This window comes from Rana temporaria, chromosome 2 (assembly GCF_905171775.1).
Source record: "Rana temporaria chromosome 2, aRanTem1.1, whole genome shotgun sequence".
Lineage (NCBI taxonomy): Eukaryota > Metazoa > Chordata > Amphibia > Anura > Ranidae > Rana > Rana temporaria.
The window spans coordinates 306,347,272-306,372,064 of record NC_053490.1 but is presented as its reverse complement, the minus strand read 5'-3'; the positions used below and the strand labels follow the sequence as shown (position 1 = coordinate 306,372,064).

General features: G+C 46.0%; 1 protein-coding gene across 4 annotated transcripts in view; it reads right to left on the bottom strand.

Moving 5' to 3' along the window:
• The window catches only part of MAP7D1 (MAP7 domain containing 1), a 148,074-nt gene that overhangs the window by 88,811 nt on the left and 34,470 nt on the right, over nucleotides 1–24,793 (bottom strand). For 2 of the 4 annotated variants that reach the window (XM_040337331.1, XM_040337335.1), the window contains exon 1: nucleotides 3,954–4,074. The exons of the other annotated variants lie outside the window; for them this stretch is intronic. In XM_040337331.1, coding sequence (XP_040193265.1) covers nucleotides 3,954–4,059 — 106 coding nt within the window. In that variant the 5' untranslated portion in view covers nucleotides 4,060–4,074. Of the gene's footprint in view, nucleotides 1–3,953; nucleotides 4,075–24,793 lie in introns of those variants that run through there. 4 annotated transcript variants of the gene reach the window in all.

Sequence of the window (24,793 nt, the reverse complement as noted above, 5' to 3'; positions counted from 1 at the left end):
TTGCACAATTGAAAATTTGAAGCTGCACTGGAAGATTATGAAATGTATGAACTTTATAAGAATTTATGTACTTTTTGTGAACTTTAATTAGTTATGGTCATGGATCGTTGTTATTTACATAAATTGATTGCACTGTGGTAATGATGTGTTAGTATTTAGCATGGAGCATATCTTATATCGCCCAGAGGCGATTCAGTTCGCATGTGCCGCGCTATATAAGTTTTTCATTCATTCATATCTTGATTTCCACATTTAAAGCAGGGTATATACACTGTTTTATTTTTTCCCTGAAAGATCCCCACAACCAATGTGGATGCAGGGTTCAACCCGCCACCCTATTGTATTCTGACAGCAGGGACCCCCCCAACACAGAGGGAAAAGTATCAGGTCCCTGCTAAATCAGATGATTTTTGGTATGTGTATACCCAGCTTAACCACTTGCAGACCATGCTATAGCAAAATGACGGCTAAAGCGTGGTCGACCAGTTCTGGTAGGGCAGCATATAACGTCTTGTCTTGTGCTATCACTGCCATGTGCACTTGGTCCTTTGGACACAGTTGATCACAGAACTGGGTGAGGAGCCAATCACAGCGGCTCTTTATCACATGTCCAATCACAGCTGATCACACTGAAAACACACTTGCTGGTTAACAGCATTTCTTTTGTCATGCGGTCACAGTGTAAGGAGAGGGGAGAGCCAGTAACTGACTAGTGTGAAAGGGGACATCTGCACTGATTATCATTGTTCTGATGAACAGTGCTGCAAATCAGTGCCCATCCGTGCTGCACAGCAGTGCCCATCCGTGCTGCACAGCAGTGCCCATCCGTGCTGCACAGCAGTACGGTACTCATCCGTGCTACAAAACAGTGCTTCCTCATCAATGCTGCCAATAAGTGCCGTCTATCAGTGCCACCTCAGCAGTGCCCATCAATACTACCTCCGCAGTGCTGCCTATCAGTACCCCCTTTCTCCCCTGATTGGCTAGCTGACTTTAACAGCAGTGGCAGCTAATAGCACCGCTGCTATGTTTCAGCAAATCAGGAGGGGGATTCTCAGATTTTTTAGACACTCGTGGACAGAGAGAGACCTCAGGTAAATGTTAGGGAGGCTCAGGGAGGCTGCTGCACACAGAAGGCTTTTTATCTTAAAGGGGTTGTAAAGGTAAAAAAAAAAAAAAAACAGTAAATAGCTTCCTTTACCTTAGTGCAGTCCTCCTTCACTTAGGCTGGATTCACACCTATGCATTTTTGGTGCTTTTTGCATTTTGCAGATTTGCTCTACAGAACATGTTCCATAGGAAACAATTTTAAATGGGCTGTAGTGCAAATCTGCAAAATGCAAAAAGCATTAAAAAGCCATAGGTGTGAATCAAGCCTTACATCATCCTTCGATTTTGCTTTTAAATGTCCTTATTTCTTCTGAGAAATCCTCACTTCCTGTTCTTCAGTCTGTAACTCCACACAGTAATGCAAGGCCTTCTCCCTGGTGTGGAGAAAGCCTCTTGAGGGGGTGAGCAGGAGTGTCAGGACACCCACTAACACACAGCTCCGTTCTCTATCTGCAACGTAGAGAGCCTCCTGACCCTCCTGCTCGCCCCCTCAAGAGGCTTTCTCCACACCAGAGAAAAAGCGTTGCATTACTGTGTGTAGTTACAGACAGAAGAACAGGAATTGAGGATTTCTCAAAAAGCAAAATGGAAGGATGAGGTAAGTGAAGGAGGACTGCACTAAGATAAAGGGAAGCTATTTAGGGATTTTTTTTTTTACCTTTACAACCCCTTTAATGCATAGAATGCATCAAGATCAAAAACCTTCCGACTTTGCAACCCCTTTAATATAGTCACGGTCAGAAAGGTTAGAGGGTATTTTTCAAAGTGATTTTTCTCAGCAAAATAAAGCATGGCGACATGGATGGGGGAGTTTGCGTTGATTATTAAAACGTGAATTAAATAGTGTTTTTTAGTCTCAATCATGTTTCAATTACAGCTACCGCGTTTCCCCGAAAATAAGACCTTCCCCTATAATAAGACCTAGCAGGATTTTCGGGGAGGGCTGCAATATAAGGCCTACCCCGAAAATAAGCCCTAGTTTAAAGTGGTTGTAAAGTGCTAGAATCCTCACTAATGCAGTGTTCTATAGTGTGGAAGGTGTGTGTTTGCTGTGGTCTGCTTTAATCAGGTACTTTCTTTTAGTGCCGCTATATGACCTCCAGCTGCTCTCCCCTTCTCTTCTTCTAGCCGTCAGTGGGGGATCTCGACCCCTCATACATTTGAATTGCCAGAGCGGGCCATGGAAGCACTGCTCAGCAAATCTTCACTGCTCTACCCTTATCTTCTCCTGACTGCTAGCGGGGGATCTCGACCCCCCTTTCCTCTGCATTGCTCGGTGCGGGCAATGAAATCGCCGTTCATCTGACCTCTGCTGCTCTCTTCTTCTCCTGTCAGTGGGGGATCTTGACCCCCTCTCAATCTGCATTGCTCAGAGCGGGACATGGAAAGTGCCGTTCATCTTCACTCCTCTCCCCTTCTCCTCCTATCTGCAGGGTTGATCTCAGCCCTCCTTCTGCAGTCCTAGGTGCAATGAAGACAGCTAAGGCAAGTCAATGAAGCGTCGAGCAATGCTATAGGAAGGTGAGACATACACATTTTGGATAGTATATTACTGTAGTGGCGAGGATTCTGGCAGTTTACAAGCACTTTTGCTATTATTAACACTTGGCACATTGCATGGCAAGCCCTACCCCGAAAATAAGCCCTACTGTGTTTTTGGTGGCCAAAATTTATTTAAGACCCAGGCTTATTTTCAGGGAAACACGGTATTGGGATTGAAAAATAAATACCATAAATAAATGGCATTCAGGAGGCGCCTCCTGGATGCCGATAACGGACTTGAGTCTACTGCGGGTTCCCGCAACGCATGTTTCCCGGCGGCAGATCACACTGCCCTATCCAAACTGCTGGGAGTGTCAGTTTAAAGTTAACGACACCCCCAAATCAGTTTGCATATCACAGTGCGATCCGCAAACTCGGACAGGAATCGGATTGCATGCCAATCTCACCCATGCGATTCAATTCTGCTGCAGACAAATTTTTTTTTTTTTTTTTTTTTAAGTGTATTTTGTGCGTGTACTCGAGAGAGGAGCCGGACTGCAGGAGTTGGGAGTAGGCAGGCCTCCCCCAGAGGCAATCTGCCATCTTTCTCCATGCCCCGGGTGGCAATGGCGGGTGCGTGAGGGGATCCTCCCACACAGCCCGCCCTACCTGCTCCGCTTTGAAGCCCAACGGGGCAGAGGGACTCCCTATAAGGGAGTGAGAGGATTAGCCCGCTCAACCAGCCCCATTAGTCCTTTGCCTCTCTTTTAGAGACCGCGTGGTCAATGTGAGTGTGTTAACCCAATTTCAAGTGCGTGTGTAGGTGTGGTGGTTTTTGTGGGAGGGGGGTGGGCGTACTAAGCGCAGGCTTACCTCGCATAGCACACCCACCGGGAGCCGGGCTGAGACCACCAAACTCAATTCACATGTAGCCGAGACCGGGAACCGAACCCCTAGCTACAGAGGTGAATGGCTTGTCAGCGCAGTGCCAATCGCGTTGAGCCACCGCAGCTCCGCTGCAGACAAATTTAACTGAAATTGCATTGCATAGAGATGGCATGCGATTTTCACTGCAGTGCGAATCACATCCGATCGCCGACATCGCACCAGTGTGAACCGGCCCTGTAACCCTTCTTGTTGTGGCTGAACTTTCAGCATCCTCCCCTTCTGCAGATTCCTCTGTCCCCAGCATGTGAAACTTCTACTTACCACATGCACCAACTACCAGTTGCATGACTATTTCAACCAACGGACCTTACTTGGCCTGAATGTTCTTTTTAAAGAAATTAATTACAAAAACAGAGCAGAACAGTTGAGAAATGAAATGCAGCAGAGCTGCAAAGAGCTGGTTTTCATGTTACCTTGTCTCATTTCAATGGCAGTGTTGGTCGAATCCCCCAGGCAAAGCTGGACTCGTGTACCCTTAACAGATCTGAGTGCAGCACTAGCTGTAATTGTACCCTGCATGACATGTGCTACTGGGAGTACAGGCTGGACTCTATCTTCTCTGGCTTACTTCAATGTGACATTAGGTGAGGGGGCACTGTGCTCGGAGCATGGGTCAGAAGGTACCCACCCCATAGGCATAAAGTGATTGTAGCCTGATCCAGCTGGAAAGTGGCCAATCTGTGCAGATACTATTGGACTTGGTAGAATAAGCTATCCCTGACACTGGATTTTCCCATCTGATCACTACTGTACCCGACACGGCATAAACCTGCATGCTCAGCCAGTGTGATCATGCATATTTATGATAGCCTGTACTATATAATAATCACAGTGTTGTATTATGTTCTATGGTGCTGATACCAGAAATGGACTCATTCTTGGCTCAGATTTGTAAAACCTGAGCCATTGACTGAGGAGGATATGATTATGAGGCACAAATGTGGAGTGTAATAACAGAAGGCAAGCTGTAGCTGGATACAGATATTTCAGGCATGGGTTTAGGGAAATCTAGACTAATGTGTAGGAATGCCTATGCATTTTTGGCTAGTCAACCAGAAGATGGTTTCTTAGAAAACAATCATTGGGTTGCCCAAATGGCTCTTTTAAGGGGCCATTTGGTTAGCACAGACCAGCAAGCAGCTGGACAATGACTTATGCTGCCCAAATGGAATCTTAAAAGCAAGCAAGTGTTCAGCTCATAAGCAATGATGGTAATTATTGGATAGTGTTCTCACCTTAAAGGAGTTGTAAACCCTCGCCGTTTTTCACCTTAACATTTTTTTGCAAGCTAAAATTAATCACATTAAATAGTCCCTAAAACATATTAATTGCTCCCCAATCATTCCAGAAATCATTGCAAGTACTTGCCTTATATCCTCCAGCTCATGTTGTGGCCGTATCCATCATATGTGTGGGCATGTGAAGCCCAGTTCCTTTTTCTTCCTGGTTTTCAAGGATAGGTGCATGCTGGGCGATTTTTAGGCACAGTAATGCCCAGAGACTCCTGGGAAATGAGTGTCATCATTTCCCAGGAGGCAATGGGGTCTTAGGACAGGAAGTTGAACCACCTAGGACCAGGAACTAGGCAGATTACGAAATCTGCCCAGTAACAACCAGACAGAAGTGAGTAAAAATGTATTTATTAAATTTTTTTTACAATAAAGGCAAGCTGTTAATAGAAAGTTCATTTTTAGGGTGGAACTCCACTTTAAGCCATCCATAGATGATTCAAATCTTGGCCGGTTCAGCACGAACCAGCCGAGATTTGAACCATGTATATATGTATGGGCAAACTGACTGTACCGAAGTAGATCCATCAATCAACTTTGGTACAACCAGCATGTCATATTTTTAGGATGCGATTATTCCTGCTAGCAATAATCACTGTGTTCTGCCGGCCAGGACAGCGGCCCACCCCTCCTCCACTGGGAGAACACAATAGCTGACTGTGTTGATGTGGGACTGAAGCAATTTTATTTTTTGCAACCCTTATGCCGCGTACACATGACCGTTTTTCGCGACGTGAAAAAATTCTTTTTTTTTTATGTCAATAAAAACGATCATGTGTGGGCTCCAGAGCATTTCTCGCGACGTTAACAATGGGCATTAAAAATGTAGAACATGCTTTAAATTTTTGTGTCGTTTTTCACGTAAAAAATGGTCGTGTGTAGGCTTTAACGACGTGAAAATAACGAGAGCGCTCGTTCTGGTAAAACTAGCGTTCGTAATGGAGATAGCACATTCATCACGCTGTAACAGAATGAAAAGCGCAAATCGTTTCTCACCAAACTTTTACGAACACGAAATCAGCAAAAGCAGCCTGAAGGGTGCCACCATCCGAATGGAACTTCCCCTTTATAGTGCCGTCGTACGTGTTGTACGTCACCGCGCTTTGCTAGAGCATTTTTTTTTTCACGATCGTGTGTAGGCAAGGCCGGCTTAACAATAATCGGGTTGAAAAAAACATTGTTTTTTCTAGACCATTAAAAATGGTCGTGTGTACTTGATTATATATGAAGGAGCAAAAGAGACACCTCTGGACAGCGGCAATGTCAATCAGAAGAGAGGGTAGTGTTAGCTGGAGTTCTGCTTTAAAGCGGAGGTTCACCCAAATAACATCTATACAAGACCAAATTCTTTATACTTCTAACATGTACAGTAGGCACTTTTTTTTGTTTTTTAGGCTGTACTGACCTTATTATCGCTATTTTCAATCCGGCTTCCGGGTACTCACTCCCGCGGAAGTAGGCGTTTCTAAGCTGAGCCTCAATGTAATCTGGGAGTTCGACCAGATGATTGATGTCCTTCAGAAAAAGTTCCCCAACGGCGCATAAGGCCCCCCCGTATTGCGTAGGCACGTCACAGAGTTTCCGAAAGTAGTCGAACATGTAGAGCTGCGAGTCGGCTCTATACGGCGCCTGTGCAGTCAGCTCTACACGGCTCCTAGTCGGTGCGCAGGCGACGTGTAGAGCTAACTAGCGGCTCTACATGTTTGGCTACTTTCGGAAACTCTGACTCTCGTGATGTCCCTACGCAATACGGGGGGGGGGGGCCTTATCCGCCGGGGGGAACTTTTTCTGGGCGAACTCCCAGATTACATTGCGGCTCAGCTTAGAAATGCCTACTCCCAGAAGAGTAAGTACCCGGAAGCCTGATTTAAAATAGCGATAATAAGGTATGTACAGCCTAAAAAACAAAAAAAAGAAGTATAAAGAATTTGGTCTTATATAGATGTTATTTGGGTGAACCTCCGCTTTAATCTATAAATCAAGTTTATCTAAATCTGCTAGTCCAGCCAACACTTTTTTAAGCAGGTACAGCAACAGTTTTCCTTTCAGGATAGAAGTTTTAAATGATTTATTTAACGCTGACCATCGTTAGCACCCCTGTCAGTCTCTGGTAAGCTTTTTGTCACATTCCTCCAACTGCCACTTTTGCTGAAAAGTTGAAACTAACAGATTTACAGCTAAAGTCCCTGCAGTTCTCTTTACTCCCACCCCATCCCTCCGCAATTAAATCTGGTGACTGCCATCTCCTCACATAACCCATGAGGCTGTAAGCGTAGGGACCAACAGTGGTCGGTTGACAGATCAGTCATCATGGCCAGCTGGCTGAACACAAAGAGGCGTAGGGCCCAGGCTGTGACACCAAAGCAGTGGACTGCAGCAGAACAATCCGCTGGGCAAACGAGTATGTGAACTGAAGACAATAATGTAGAAAAGGCAAGGGTTGGTAAAAATAAAAAATACAATGGGGAGTGAAGTTCCTCTTTAGGACTAAATATGACTACCGGTATCTATGGCACTTCCAAAACTTGGTTAGAACATGGATCTTACAACGTATTGCGTATAAACTGCAAGCCCAAATGTGTGCAACATTCCCAAGCTTTCAAGGCAAAAATCCACCAGGAGATGTAGTCCACCTGTGGCCCTGAAGTCCACCAGGGGAGATGTAGTCCACCTGTGGCCCTGAAGTCCACCAGGGGAGATGTAGTCCACCTGTGGCCCTGAAGTCCACCAGGAGATGTAGTCCACTTGCGGCCCTGAAGTCCACCGGGAGATGTAGTCCACCTGTGGCCCTGAAGTCCACCGGGAGATGTAGTCCACCTGTGGCCCTGAAGTCCACCGGGAGATGTAATCCACCTGTGGCCCTGAAGTCCACCAGGAGATGTAGCCCACCTGTGGCCCTGAAGTCCCCGGGAGATGTAATCCACCTGTGGCCCTGAAGTCCACCGGGAGATGTAGTCCACCAGGAGATGTAGTCCACCTGTAGCCTCGAAGTCCACCAGGAGATGTAGTCCACCTGTGGCCCTGAAGTCCACCAAGAGATGTAGCCCACCTGTGGCCCTGAAGTCCACCAGGAGATGTAATCCACCTGTGGCCCTGAAGTCCACCAGGAGATGTAGCCCACCTGTGGCCCTGAAGTCAACCAGGAAATGTAGCCCAACTGTGGCCCTGAAGTCCACCAGGAGTTGCAGTCATGATAGAGCCTCTAGCCACATCACAAGACAATGATGTGGGGTTACCATATTTTCACTGCTGTACAGCGGCAGTTTGTAAACTAGAGAGCATGGCAAGGGGCACAGTAGGTGGGAAATTTAGAGGAGGATATAAAATCATCTTTTTAAGAGAACGTTTGCTTTAAGGGCCAGTTTACACCAGACGCAGTTCTGTACAGTTTTGTGTGCATTTTTTTCTGCACTAAAAATGCATGCACAGTGTTTTCCCATGGCTCTTGTTCACAGCATGCAGTCAATTTCTGGTGCAGAAACTGATCAGAAACTGACTGTGTGGTGTGAACTAGAGTCAACTAGAGACATTGGAATATATGGAAAAAAAGCACACGGAACTGTACGGAACTGCTTTTGGTGTGAACTGGCCCTTAAAGGGTCACTAAAGGAAATTTTTTTTTTTTTGCTGAAATGACTGTTTATTGGGTATAGAGACATACAAGTTAACTGATTGCTTTTAAAAATGATTAAAAATTTAATTTAATCTATCATACAATGTGCCTCTAGTTTCACTTTCGGTTTTAAAGGACATACATGAAGTTCCGGGTGAGAGGTGAGTCGGGAAGACTCACAGAACAAAAACAAACAAATCCAGGGCAGTGTTTTGTTTTTAAAATGAATCTGATTGGTTCTGAGGAGTTTTAGACACACAGTAATGACAGCTTAGACCACCGTGAAAATCTCCCAGTATGATGGTTATAAGGAAACAGGCAACCAGGAAGTGTGGAGATCACAGCAGAATTACAGCCACTTCAAAGCAAAAACGAACAATGAGGACATGAAACCAGTACTGCAGTAAGGTAAAGGAAGCTATTTAGCTAAAAAAAAAATTTCCTTTAGTGACCCTTTAAGGAATTTTATTGGCATTAGATAGGAAGCACAAGCTACTGCTAGTCTTCTTTTTAGGACACATGGAGCCGAGCTTAAAATCATCAAGCAGCACTTTGAGACACGTAATTCCATGTTCAGTCATGGCATTCCTAAATGACAGGAATAAAACAAATGAAAAAAACACTGGGTTTGGTTTGTTGAGATTGCATTATCTCAAATCTTCACACCACTGATGACATCACTGCTTTGCACAATCATAGGGCTTGCTTGGCAGAGGACAAACATGCTGAGTAGAAATGTTGGCAGAGCAGGGTATGGGTGTGCATACACAGACACACGCCATGAGCTCACATACATATACCACGTTATCTATGCAAAGATCAACCCTTAATAGTCACACAACTCCACTTTAATGATACTTCCAAGGACATTGTGCATGGACATTAAAACCTGGTTCACACCTATGCATTTTTTAGTGCGTTTTCCAGAAACACACTACGGTCCATTAAACATGGTTTCCTATGGATCACATGCATTTTATGGAAAGGACCAGGGACTTTTTTCTGGTTTTTGGTTCCATAGACTTCAATGGATCAAAAATGTGTATTGAAAAATGCAAAAAGCACCTGGAATATGCAAACTGCATAGACGTGAATCAGGCCTAAACTGCTAGGGGTGTAGGGGATGGGTGGATGAGAACAGCAGACAGATTTCCAGGTACACACTACTATTGAGCTATTGATGGAAGATTGATTTTGTCCTAGACACTGGAGATAAAAGGACGGGGGTACTTATAGGGGCAATGCCGGGTGCATTATATCTAAGCACACTACAGTAAGATAGAAAAATACAATCACCAAAAACAGTGGGTCAGGAATAGAGGATCAGGAGATTTCCAAGGACACTTGCTGACCTCAGGAATGAGATAAATAATGGTACAGTAAAACCTTGGATTGCGAGTATAATAACTTTCCAGAAACATGCTTGTAACCCAAAGAAAAACACTTGTATATCAAAGCTTTTTTTTTTACAGGGTATAAAAGAGAAGAGAGTAGAGCTTGGCGATTTTGCCCCCAAAAAAACTTGGATTCATGATTCGAATCAAGTTTTTTTTCTGATGTACACTGCGCCGGTTCTTCAACCTAGTCTGCGGCCTTTTCCCAGGATTGCAGCGGATTAGGCCGAAGCCGCGGCCTCGCCTAAAAACTCCTGCCCACAGCGCCTTAGAACCGGCGCGGTGTCCATCAGAAAAAACAAAACTTGATTTGAATCGTAAAGTCCACCAGGAGATGTAGTCCACCTGTGGTGCTGAAGTCCACCAGGAGATGTAGTCCACCTGTGGCCCTGAAGTCCACCAGGAGATGTAGTCCACCAGGAGATGTAGTCCGCTTCAGCCTAGTCCACGGAGCGCCGGTCCTATGGAATTCTGAAAAAATAGATTTGGTCAAAATCTGAATCGATTTGACCTCCCAACTCGATTCAAGATTCAAATCGATTTTTTCCCCAGCCCTAGAATTGAGGCACCTCTAAGTGTAGCAATAAGTTGCTAAATGTTGTACCTTCATTAAATGTAACCATATTGCTACACTTGGAAGCTCCTCTCCTTTTTTATACTCAGTTGTGACATGACGCTACTTATATCAAGTCACCGCTTGTATATCAAGGCAAACTTTATTGAAACATTTTGCTTGTCTTACAAAACGCTCTCAAACCAAGGTTTTACTGTTTTTGGAGAAGAAACCCTATGCTGGGGAAGGTCGACATCATGTGCATGGGTTAAAAGGCTGCTTATCCAGTGATGGGGGTGCAGTGACATTTTCAGGGGCACGGTGATGCTAAAGGGCTAAAATAAAGTCAGTGGTGATTTTCTCTTCTGCCGTTTTATAGTTGAATAACACTCCTGCCACTAACCAAACCGTGAGACATGTAGAAAAGATGGCAGCTTAATACATCGTCATATTCTCACTCTGGAACCCCTTCTGCATTTCTACCTTTCATTGACATCAAAATGTCTGATTAATTTTTCATTTCTTCATATAACAAGTTGCCATGTGGAGTGTTCTACGGAGTACAAAATCCCATAAGTTCAGTTATTGAGGATGACAGGACACAACTGGTATTGCCAAGATCCTTGACAGTTATAAACGGTCAGCAAACAACTGTACTTCTTAATGTCCAATTAAAACACAGGTGACGACTACCGTATTTTAGTCTTTTTTTTTTTTTTTTAAGCTGAACTCCAGGCAAGACAAGTTAAATACATAATAAAATACTTAAAGTAATATGGGAGTTGTTTTATTTGACAAATGATTTGTATTTCTGTCCATCCAGTTATGAATTTTACAGTTTGTTCTGTCACACAGCACAGTCCTGCCAAGCTGAAGAGGGGACCTGATCTTACTAATGCACCTCACCCCAGCCTGTGACTGGACATGGAAAAGATAAGCAGCGCACTAAAGAGCTCATCTCTATGTCACCCTGCTCTCTCCTCCTGGCCCCTTGCCTGAAACAACAGATTGGCTCCCTGTGCTGCTTCTCCCTCCCCCTCTGTGCTCTGCTGTACAGTAGACTCCAAGAGGCTGATACCAAGTCAAACTCAGGCCGGGTTCACACTATTGCGAATTGGATTTGGGATCCCTGCATCCAATACGCAATAGCAGGAGAATGTAAATGGCTCTCCAAGGAGCCCTGTGCGTCTTTTAGTCCGTTTTAGGTCCGAATTCAAAATTTTGGGCTGAAATGGGACCTGAAATGGTGAACCAGGACGCACTGGACTCCTGCTGGGAGCCACATCGGCATTCAGTGTGAACGGAGCCTCAGGTATGTACATTACTTGTATTTAAAGGCTTTAAAGCTAAACTCCAAGTGGATATAAAAAAGGCACACATTTACTGCAGCTTTGTAATCATTAAAGTATAACTAAAAGGCAAAAACATTTTTTTTTTTAGTTTTGAACAGTGGAGATGGATTAGAACACCTGTCAGTTTTTATTGCTGTCTGTATCCCCGTTAAATTCACCCTATTGGTCCCGTTTACCATTATCATTGAAAGTGAATGTAAAAGGTCACCAGAAAAGTAATAAGGAGGGGAAATCTTCCAATGGAGACACTAGTTCTGGTGACCTGGGGGTCCCCAATAGATTCTCCCGGTTTGCAGGGATTTCCCCTTACTTCCTGTTTTGCTATGGGACAGGAAGTGAAGGGAAATCTCCCCAACAGGACAAAGATGGCAAAAATAAACCTTACAATGGTTATTGGATAAAGTAGTTAATCCTGCGCTACAGTGGAAACTATGTGTGCAGAGAGTAAAGGTGCGGGAACTATCGTATGGGCCAACCACTACCATGGTTGGCCCATACGGTACCTTTTTTCCATTGCAATGGTTATTAACCTCCATTACTCTATCCAAAGTGAAAGAATTTTCCTTAATGGAAATATACTTAATGGTTACATTCATTTTTGCATTTTAGATCTGCCTGGAATTTAGCTATCAGGCTCAGTTCACAATGCTGCGATATGGCATCCGAGTTCTGAGACCTCAAGTCGCATGACATGTCAAATTCAATGTCTTCCTAGGAGAGCCATCTTAACCGATACTAGACAAGTAGCTCCTACTTTAGAAAAGGTTCCTGCACTACTTTGGTTTGACTCGGGTGCGATTTCCGCCCTTGTACAGGTTTCTAAATAGCATCCAAGTTGGATCAAATCAGAAGGAAGTCGCAGGGCAAAGTCGTACGAATTTGCCGTCGCAGCCGTGTGAACTGGGCCTTGACTTTTATTATACATAGTTGTGAGCTGGGACATTTTAGGGCTCTGCATTGTACCCTACCTATGTTACAGAGTGTGACCTGGGAAGTGACACATCCAGCCGCAGGGGAATGTTGCTTTGTGCTGCATCCCTTCATCTTTTCTGATGTGAATCACCAGGAGTCACTTCCTGCCCCTCCCCAAATGACTAGAGGAATGCAAAGCTTGTAGAAAAGCATTCTGCAAAATACAGAGAAACACCTGAGCCAGTGAATCAGCTCAGGTATGACACATCTGGATACAAGGTAGAGATTTCTGTCATGGAGTAAGAGGGAGATTGGCTAACTGTAGGTCATTAAAATGACTCAGGAATTTTTCTTTATTTCACCCTTGTAATTTACAGGATTCCACATGAACTGAGGAAGTACATGTTTTATATGTGCTGCTTCACATGCTGAGCTAATAGGGATTGCAATCTGTCAGCAAAACATGGCCTTATCTTCAACCCTACAAGTTAGCATTAGCTAGAACCTTCAGTGATGAGGTAACTTTAAGGGCCCATTTACACTTGTGTTGTGGCAACGTACGCTAAAACATGCATTCCCACAAGACATAGCGCCAAAACTGTTCTATGTGCAGTGTGTTGTGGTGCTATTCATTGTGAATGGCACCCCAACACATTGTATAGTAGACCACACCGCTCAACCCACCACAGTGCACCACAACATATGCATTGTGAATGGCACCCCAACACATTGTATAGTAGACCACACCGCTCAACCCACCAAAGTGCACCACAACATACATTGTGGTGTGGCATTTTCTTAAAAAAGGTTTGAGTACATTTGTACATTCCTAGTGGCGAGTTGCAATAAAAAGAAGTTTAAATACCAGTAAGTATGCATTAATGTGCTGCAACTGAACATTTAAGTGGAAATAGGTCATTAAAGTGGTTGTAAACCCTGTTACACCACTTTTACCTACAGGTAAGCCTATAACAAGGCTTACCTGTAGTTACCTTGAATATCTCTTGAACTTGTACAGTTTAGGAGATATTCAGTAAATGCGCTGCTGCCGACGTCATCTGCGCATTCGCACTGAAGAAACGGGCCATGAGTCGTGCTGTGACCGGCGGCTCCCTTGTGCGGCAATGACGTCTTTGCTGCTCTGGCCAATCACAGCGCTAGAGCCACGAACCTGGAAGTAACTCCGGTGGAAGATGTCTGCACTGTACTGGGAGGGCCGCCGCTGATCCGGGGCATCGTTCTAGGGTATTTCATAATGAGCTGGTATGCAATGCATACTAGCTCATTATGCCTTTGTCTTGCAGCCCCCCCCCCCCCCCAAGGTTTATGTAGTCTTTAAAACGGAACTTAACTCTATAGTAGAAGTTACGCTTTATGCCCCCTCACTTCTATTTTTGGCACTTTAAGCTGCTTTCACATTGGGCAGTGGAGCTGTGGTGATGGTATAGCCGCGCTATTTGTATCGCCGCTATACCGTCGTATTTACCGCGATATTCGGGCGCTAGCGGTGTGGTATTAACCCCCGCTAGCGGCCGAAAAAGGGTTGATACCGCATTGCGGGTGGAATTACCATGGTTTCCCATTGATTTCAATGGAAAGGCGAGGTATAGGAGCGGTAAACACCCCGCTCCTATACCGCTCCAAAGATGCGGCTAGCAGGACTTTTGGAGCGGTCCTGCTACCGCACTGCTTCAGTGTGAAAGCCTTCGGGCTTTCACATTGAAGCCTGCAGGGCATGATTTTTTTATGCGGTATAGCAGCGCTATTTTTAGCGCTGTACCACATTAAAAACACCTCTATGTGAAAGGGGCCTTATGGGGGGTGTGGGTACCTGGTTTTTACCCACTTCCAGTCAGATCGCCACAGTGATCCACTGGCATTTCTTTGCTTCCCCCTCCCCCAAACCATTTGGGACACCTTACAGGTCCCAGAAGGCTGCAGGACCATTCACAAAGTGCAATGCGGCTTGCACATGCCAGCTGTAAAAATCAAGGAATCACAACCGGCTGCCCACAATCAACATGCTGGTGTTCTGTCAAAATGGTCAACTCATCAAACTCCAAACACTTAACTTCTGGTTTCTTTAGAGCCCATTCACACTGCCAGCACCCGAAAAACGCTGGTAAAGTGCCTCTAAAACTAGCAGTGTTTTTCAGGTGCTAACAGGGAGCTTTTACCCCCCGCTAGCAGTCGAATAAATGGTTAAAAGCGCCCACAAGGCGCCGCTGCCTACTCTTCCATCTCTACACCATGAAGGCTAATCATTTTGTAATCCAAGATGAGGACTGACTTGAGAGAACACAGAGTGTGTGCAAAAGACATAACACATTTTTACACTCAACAGATAAAAAAAAAACTTGTGATGGTATATTTAACAGACCAAAAAAAGAGAAAATATGAAAAAGTAATTGCTAAAGTGGATGTAAACCATTTTTTTTTATTTAGGCTTGTAACTTGTACAGTAAAGGATTTCATATCATCTGTGCCCAGTCTTGCCACAAAGAGTTAATCCAGCTCTGAGCAATCCTCTTATCTTTGTTCAGTGAGATAAAAACAGACAGACAGAGAAATACCAGTCAGTTCTCCCCCCTTGCTGTGAGTGACAGATGATTTACATATCTCATGCATGAGCCTGAGAGAGGCATTATGTGTAATTATCCCCTCCTTTCTTCTCCAGCTCTCCCAGGATTGGGCATGCTGAAGTCATGTGGTGACTTTTCTGGGTTTTGACTGGATGTTAGTGATCATTGTAGCGGTTCAATGTAAGGAATACACAGGAGAAAATGCATGTTGACAAGGGGAGTGTAGAGGTGGGCGGGGAGTCTACTGACATCACAACTCCACCCACCTACAAAATCTGCAGTACATAACAGACAGAGGGGAGACATTTGACAGGTAAGGATACATGCAGGAGGCACGATTACAGATGCTCTTTAAATTTCAAAGTTGAACTTGTATACAAATAGATGCCTCCATACAACTCTTCTCTATTATTCAGAGCCATCATTCTCTTCATACCATTTTCAGAATACAATGCTCTGCACAGTTTGATTTACATTCATATTGGATTTTTTTTTACCAGTTTAACAATCCATTTGCAATAGTTTCTATTAGAGCTGCACGATTAATCGCGGAGAGAATCGCGATTTCGATTCTCCCCGCGGGATGACCCGCGATTCTGCTTTTTTACAGCTGGTTCCACGCAGACTCATTATTCAGGGCCCCCTATTATTCGCCGCCGCTAGAGGTCCGCGACCGGGCGGAGACAATGTCTCCGACGGCCGCCATTTTATTGTAGACCAAGCAATAGGAATTGCTCAGTACAGAGTGGACAGGACGGGGGGAGCCGGCCGGGTGGCTGCTAATAGGAATTGAGCTGCAGCACCGCCCACCTCCCACCCCACTGATGTCTGTCTGAGTGTAATGACGTGGGAAGGGGCGGGGGTGGGCGGAGCTGCAGCTCAATTCCTATTAGAAGCCACCCGGCCGGCTCCTTCTGTCCTGTCCACTCTGTACTGAGTCTATGCTGCTGGGGCATTTTTTTCTTGAAATGTGACTATGTATATATGTGAAGTTTTCAAATAAAGCTTTAAAAAAAAAAAAAAAATCATACCTGATGATTTAAGGGGGCCCTGCTGGAAACGCCAGGTGTAAGGGGGGCCCTGCTGGAAACGCCTGGTGTAAGGGAGGACCCCGCTGGGAACGCCTGGTGTAAGGGGGGACCCCGCTGGGAACGCCTGGTGTAAGGGGGGACCCCGCTGGGAACGCCTGGTGTAATGGGGGGCCCCGCTGGGAACGCCTGGTGTAATGGGGGGCCCCGCTGGGAACGCCTGGTGTAATGGGGGCCCCGCTGGGAACGCCTGGTGTAATGGGGGGCCCCGCTGGGAACGCCTGGTGTAATGGGGGGCCCCACTGGGAACGCCTGGTGTAATGGGGGGCCCCGCTGGGAACGCCTGGTGTAAGGGGGGACCGGCACTGTGGACCGGCACTGGTTCCACGTAACCAGCGTGGAACGCAAATGACGCCGACAGATTTATATGGGGGGGGGGTGTGTTCTAACATTCAGTTTTTGAGAATTGTGAGAGAATCGTGATCTTTAGTCTAAGCAAAAGAATTGTGATTCTCATTTTGATCAGAATCGTGCAGCCCTAGTTTCTATACATAAAAGCGAGCTATCATACAAGTTCCTCACATCAAAAAGGATTTAAAATATGGTCCAGCCATGAGCACAACCCATCCAGGAATCCTGCAACACTCACAAAGGGAAGAGCGACTTTCCACTAAAATAAGATATTAGTTAACTCTTTATCAGAATATAGGGTTGCAAGCTAAAAACCACTGAACTGTTGTATGGGCACGTGGCTTTATTATAGCAGAGGAGCGGACCTCCATACTATATGAGCAAGTACATCATGATCTGTGTACAATATGGACAACGCTGATGCAAATGCTTACGATAAGCAAAGTGATTTCATAACCGATAATAATTGCTACCTTAAAATAATAACCATATTGTTTCTACCAGGACTGGTTAGATAGGGATTACTAGAGAGCTTGGATCCCAGGCAGTGAGTCGGAAGAGCAGTGGGAAATGAACCAGGCAACAGATTAGAGTGAATGGAGACTGGGACATTACAAGACAATGCAGAGCTTCCGGAAAACATTCCAAAACATTCACTCCCATCACCCCACTCCACTCCTCTATAGAGTCATTTACGAAGCTACAAAACAATCTGGGCCCCTGCAATGATTGGCCTGGGGTGACTTTGGAGACAATATTCATAGTCCATCTATGAAGGCTTAGCATATACATTTAAAGTAGAAACTCACCAGATAACACCTTTTTTCCCAAAAAATTTTTGCGCTATAAACAAAAATAGAGCGACAATTTTTAAAAAAATGCAATATTTTTTACTTTTTGCTAGAATAAATATCCCCCAAAAATATATAAAAAAAAAAAAAAAATTTCCCTCAGTTTAGGCCGATACGTATTCTTCTACCTATTTTTGTTAAAAAAAAAAAAAAAAAATCGCAATAAGCGTTTATCGGTTGGTTTGCGCACAATTTATATATGTTTACAAAATAGGGGATAGTTTTATTGCATTTTAATTTTTTTTACTACTAATGGCAGCGATCAGCGATTTTTTTCATGACTGCTACATTATGGCGGACACTTCGGACAATTTTTGGGACCATTGTCATTTTCACAGCAAAAAATGCATTGTTTATTGTGAAAATGACAATTGCAGTTTGGGAGTTAATCACTAGGGGGCGCTGATGGGGTTATGCGTGACCTCATGTGTGTTTACAACTGTAGGTGTGACGTCATCGATTGTGTATCCCTATAAAAGGGATCACATGATCGATGACGCCGCCACAGTGAGGAACGGGGCAGCTGTGTTTACACACGGCTCTCCCCGTTCTTAAGTTCCGGGGACCGATCGTGGGACGCGCGACCCACGGCTGGGCACTAGCACAGGACGTACCTGTTCGTGCATGTGCCCAGCCGTGCCATTCTGCTGACATAAATGTGCAGGAGGCGGTCCTTAAGTGGTTAAAGGGGTTGTAAAGGTAATTTTTTTTTATTCCCTAAATAGCTTCCTTTACCTCAGTGCAGTCCTCCTTCACTTATCTCATCCTTCCATTTTGCATTCAAAATGTCCTTATTTCTTCTGAGAAATCCTCACTTCCTGTTCTTCTGTCTGTAACTACACACAGTAATGCAAGGCTTTCTCCCTGGTGTGAATAAAGCCTCTTGAGGGAGGAGGGGGCGAGCAGGCAAGTCAGGACGCTATCTACTTTGCAGATAGAGAAAGGAGCTGTGTATTAGTGGGTGTCCTGACACTCCTGCTCACCCCCTCCCCCCTCAGGAGGCTTTCTCCACACCAGGGAGAAAGCCTCGCATTACTGTGTGGAGTTACAGACAGAACAGGAAGTGAGCATTTTTCAGAAGAAATAGGGACATTTAAAAGCAAAATGGAAGGATGAGGTAAGTGAAGGAGGACTGCACTAAGGTAAAGGAAGCTATTTAGGGGAAGAAAATTACCTTTACAACCCCTTTAATTCAAAGCGGGGTTCCGGGCATAATTTTTTTTTGCAAGCTAAAATTAATTACATTAAATAGTCCCTAAAACATATTAATTGCTCCCCAATCGTTCCAGAAATCATTGCAAGCACTTGCCTTATATCCTCCAGCTCATGTTGTGGCCGTATCCATCATATGTGTGGGCATGTGAAGCCCAGTTCCTTTTTCTTCCTGGTTTTCAGGGAGAGGTGCATGCTGGGCGATTTTTATGCACAGTAATGCCCAGAGACTCCTGGGAAATGAGTGTCATTTCCCAGAAGGCAATGGGGTCCTTAGGAAAGGACGTTTAACCACCTAGGAAAAGGAACTAGGCAGATTACGAAATCTCCCTAGTAACAGCCAAAAAGTGAGTACATTTTTTTTTCCCATTAAAGGCAAGCTGTTAATAGAAAGTTCATTTTTAGGGTGGAACTCCGCTTTAACTGACCATTCAATTCATCACATTTCAGACCTATACAGCTACCTGTAAAAGCCACAGGCCCAGATATATTGCTCTTCAAATCGTTTTGCAACTCGAGGAAATTTGTGAATGCGCATACATTTTCAGTACACAACACAAATGATATCAAATACACCAGACATGTTCATTTGCATAACAATATCTACATGAATACAAAATGACTTTCCCCCGGATATGTTTTGCAGAAAGCATATGCCAAGGGTGTCATTTAATTAAATGTTAACTAATACAGCAGTGACACATCTAGGCAGCCAGTCCTGATATTTTTGACGCTTATGATAATCTGCTAGAACCCGAAGAACAAATTGTGAAGCATCATTTTGTCACGTTTTAATATGCAGGATCATAGCACAGCTTTCACTTCATTACATACATCACCAAAGAGTCCGCCCGATGAAAACCAAATAAAATTCAATCGCTGCTCTTGACCTTCAGGATTGGGCTCGAGCACTTCCAAAATTCCATGCAATAAACATTGCATAGACCAAAACAGATGCATTTCAATGTCCCATAGATCTCAGAATGTTGGTGTGAATAACCCAAGAGTAAAATACAATGAAATCTAACAAATCAGAGTCCAAAAAGTAATTACCGTATTTATCGGCGTATACCACGCACTTTTTTCCCCTTAAAATCAGGGGAAAATCGTGGGTGCGCGATATACACCGATCCCCGCTGTCTCTCCGAGAGCCGAGCCGAGTGTACTGCGGGCGGAGCCGCACTCGGCTAGGCTCGGCCACGCTCGGCTCCGCCCGCAGCCACGCGAGAGGAGCCGAACACACAGGAAATCTGGCTCCTCTCAGTTCGCGCCAAAATCCAAAACGAACACCGGACACGCTCACCTGGTTGGAGGCCGCAGACGGACACGCTGGACGGAGACGGACACCTGGATGGAGGCCGCAGACGGACACGCTGGACGGAGACGGACACCTGGATGGAGGCCGCAGACGGACACCTCCAAAGCCGCAGACAGCCCCAGCGCAAGGAAGCCTCAGACGGACACCCACAAAGCCGCAGACGGATGCCGGACAAGGCGGCCGATGGACGCAGGGCAAAAATTTAAGTTTTCTTTTTTTACCTTGCTAAGCTTGGGGTGCACGGTATATCCCGGGGCGCGGTATACCCCGATAAATACGGTAATGAACCCTTTGCCCGTCTTTAGTGCAATGGAGCTGGTGCGCCCAGAGCCAAATTTAGACCTTGGGGGGAACCTGGGCACTTCAGGTTCAGAGGGGCCCCTTATACACACAGTTGGTTTACATGACAGTCACACTTTTTGTTAAATGCATGACACAACGTCATTCTGAGGTCACTCATGCCCAAACACATGCAGTCATAGTGCTCTATGTGAGGTTTGCTTGATTTACCAAAATTATTTTTTGAAAAACAATACTATCAACCAATCCAGAGTATTACAGATGATGGTCGGCAGAATATTGCTTCCCAAAATACAATTAATAAAAGCTATTTTTTTTAATTATACAATTTTTAATTAATGTATACAATTTATTTACATTGTTTTTGTATGGGTGGGGGGGTTCTGTCAGGAAGGCCTGGGGAAATTTCCCCTTTTGCCCCCTTACATAGGTGTGCACAGTCTATTGCATTAGGGTGTGCACGCCAAAGCTCAAACACACACTACTGATTACTCACAAAGTTCATTCAGAAAGGGAAGATCTGGGTTTGTCGCGGGCCGGGAGGCCCGGGACAACTCTGTCAGAGCAATTCAGCTCATTCACTGGGCACGTGCCTCGACCGACTCCTCCCCGTATCTTATCCTCTCCACAGACGCGGAGAAGGCCTTTGATCGGGTGGACTGGAGCTATCTCCAGGCCGTGCTTGAAACCATGGGCCTTCGTGCACATATGCTGACCTGGATTATGGCGCTGTGCCCAGGTAAAGGTTAATGGATTCCTTTCCCACAGATTCCCGATCAGAAATGGCACGAGGCAGGGGTGTCCGCTGTCGCCCATCTTGTTTGCCCTGGTACTCGAGCCTTTCTTACGCACCGTCTGGGCAAATGTTGACATTAAAGGACTGATGGTGGGCCACACTGAACACAAGCTTTCGGCATACGCTGATGATGTGTTGTTCCACTTGACGGAGCCCCTGATCTCGTTGCCAAATTTGCTACGGGAACTTAACCATTTTGGAACACTTTCAAATTTTAAAATTAATTACTCAAAGTCCGAAATACTCCCTATACAGATGTCACCCGCACTAGCTGACCGGTTACAGACGGCTTTCCCATTTACCTGGGCAAAATCCTCTCTGAAATATTTAGGTGTCCGGCTGACGGATAGGTACGATACCCTCTATGCAGCCAACTTCCCCCCCTTGCTAGCCACAGTGAAAAAGGACCTGGCCATTTGGACTAAGACGGCCTTTACCTGGCTGGGGAGGTTGGCTGTAGTGAAGATGAATATCTTGCCTCGCATCCTGTTTTATATGCAGATGCTACCCATGTCCCTTCCTAGGGCTTTCTTTACCCAAGTGTCCGCGCTGATCTCTAAATTTATATGGAACGACAGGAGGCCGAGGATCGCACTTCGGTTGCTTACGCGCCCGAGAGAGGCAGGGGGACTGGGTCTCCCCGATATTCAGAGATACCACAGGGCGATTATCCTACAGAGGATACTTAATTGGCGCTTCCACACTACCTCTAAGATCTGGGTTTCCATGGAGAAATGTATGGCGGGTAGGAACCTTTCCTATGCCCCTTGGCTGTCCCGGGGGGATAGAGGACTGTCGGACTGTGTTTCCCCGCTGACGGTCCAGACCTTGAGGATCTGGGACCGGCTCAATGCTCGGCTGGCGTTGGCCCCCCCTGTGTCCTCTTTAGCCCCGCTGGGTGGTTTCCTGTGGTTCGCACCGGGGGAACAGGCGGGTTTTTTCGGGCCGTGGGTGGACGATAGTAATGCTAGCTGCGGTAAATTGCTACGAGACGGTAAGCTTTTGACCTTAGAGACGCTTAGAGGACGGTATGGGTCCTTTCCCATGGACTTTTGGCGCTATCGACAGCTTCATCACTTTTTTGAGACCCACGGGAACTCGATCAGGGACACCTCTACGCTTAAAGCCTTTGAACGCCTCTTTATTGAAGAGGAACCGATTCCACATATGATCTCTGAACTTTACCGCTTACTTAGCTTTGCGACCCCCACACGGAAACCCGCTTTTGTCCGGACATGGGAACGAGACTTAGAAACAACTTTTACCCCTAGCCAGTTGACGCAACTGTACCAATTCACCCGATCTAGCTCAATTGACTCCAAGACCCAAGAAACAAATTATAAATTGCTGTCGCGTTGGTACCGTGTACCTGCGGACTTAGCTAGAATCTACCCTTCGGTGTCTGACAGGTGCTGGAGGGGCTGCGGCCACAGGGGCACGCTCTTGCATATTTGGTGGGACTGCCCGGTGATCAGACCTTTCTGGTTAGATGTACAATCCCAAATTAAGGATATACTAGACCTGGACGTCCCTTTCTCCCCGACCCACTTTCTGTTGCACATTCCTCCCATGCCGACGAGCCAATATAAGCGCAGTCTACTGCCTCATCTCCTGAATGCAGCAAAATGGCTACTTCCAATATATTGGAAGCGCCCACAGGTTCCCAGCAGGGAGGAATGGATTTGTAGAGTGGATGAGATACAGGAGGCAGAGGACTGGATTGCCACTTGTAGGAATACGCGGGAGCGCTACTCTAGCACCTGGTCGGCCTGGACGGAGTACTTCTTGGACTCGAGACTTGTGTCATCTAGCTTAGATGTGGCATTGTTGGAGTTAGCAGACCCCTCCCTTAAGCAAAGACCTCGGGCCCAATAACCTGCAACTCTACCCTTGGCTGAGCTGCTCTGAATTTCTTGAGTGTCGTCCTCTTTTAGTCGCTATCATTGTGAGTTGGTGATGGCGTGTGGCGCGGGGGCGGAGCTGGATGTCTGGTCTCCGGTACGTTCCTTCTGATTCTAACCCTTCTCTATCCCTTTTTTCTCTCCCTATCTTTTCCTCTCGTTCCTTCCCTTTCCTCCCCTTCTTCCCCTTTCTCTTTGCTCTCCCCCTAGGGGCCTAAGGGCGTTGTGGTGAAACTGGGGGTCCTGGTGGCTGGTGCGCTGGGGGGGGGGTGGGTGCTGGGGGCCCTGACTGGTCGGACGGACTCGACAGCCGGCTCCCGGGGGGGCAGCCTGGCCTCTTCTGAGGTGAGGCCCCTTTTTTGCCGCCCCGGGGCGGATCTGTCGATTGCTGGGGGGGTCAGTGGGGATTGCCGCGGGGAGGAAGGTAAGTTGGAGGTCCTTGGAGGCCCCCCTTCCTTCGTGCGTGCCCGGCCGGCTTTCCCCTATACCTTGCACAGTGCAATTGGTTTCGTTATTTCTTTTGCCCGTCGGACGGGTTGGGTCGGCCTTCGGCTCCCGGCCCCTCCTTAGGGTTCCGGAAAACCCCTTTTAATACCTGGAGGATGGTGTGCCACCTCTGTATCTTAACTCTCAACGTAGGTGTACTGTATGGGGGAGGTGGCCCCCGTCCTCGGTCCGCCACCCGATTCTCCAGTCCCCCTTTGTGAAGTTAGTACGGCTACCAAGCCCCGGCGGGACTATGTGCACTCCCTGTCTTTTTCTCTGTTATGTTGAAAAGAAATAACAAAAATGGATGGCTTATTGTTTGATGTATGATGCCTTTGACAACATAAGTTGTAATGTATTATCATGCCGTCCACAAATAAAGATTTTACAAAAAAAAAAAAAAAGAAAGGGAAGATGATGGTCAATTACATATTTACCGGCCCCTTCCTCCACTTATCCTAAAACATCCTTGCAGTAACAGCTGGCGGGAGAGGAGGGAAGCTGGTAGCACTGCAGGGGGAAGGAGGGAGCCAGGAAAGTAGGGGCAATCTGTGCTGTAAATGGTGATTAGGGTGTACCTGGGCACACCCGGCACACCCTGTGCGCACGCCTATGCCCCCTTATTAATCCAGCCCTGGGTGTGCCATCCCACAAAGAGAACTCTTAATAGGAATATGCCTATAGGTAGGGGAAATTCTCTTGTGGACTTGGATTTCACACTCAAAAACAGTTATGTTGGCCATGAATGGAACAATAACAGTGATCCAGTAATATCGTTTCTAAAACTCCTTCACTAAAAAAAATGGTTGCTTAGCATAAAAAAAAAAAAAGATATTTTCAAATGCAATTAGTCTTTCTGCCAGGATAGACCACCCCTTTTTGTTTAAAGCAATTGTTAAATCTGTACCCTCCACTATATAAAGCATTACAGGGACAGGAAGTGAGCAAGCTCCCTAGTGGGGTAATGAAAAACAAAAGCTTGGCTTTAGGCTTTAAGGCAGGGGTGGCCAACTAGTGGCCCGGGGGCCACCTGTGGCCCGGGGAGCCCTCTGATGTGGCCCATGACCTCCTTCGCTGGAATGGCCCATGACCTCCTTCGCTGGAATGGAGGGTTGGCAAGCCCAGATGGCAGGTTTCCCAACCCGCCATACCACATCATCAGTGTTGTGAATGAAGCTGGAAGAAAGCGGCTGCAGAGCAGAGCCCCATAAGCCAATGCTTCCTCTACAGCGCCGGCTTTTGCCACAGGTGGAGT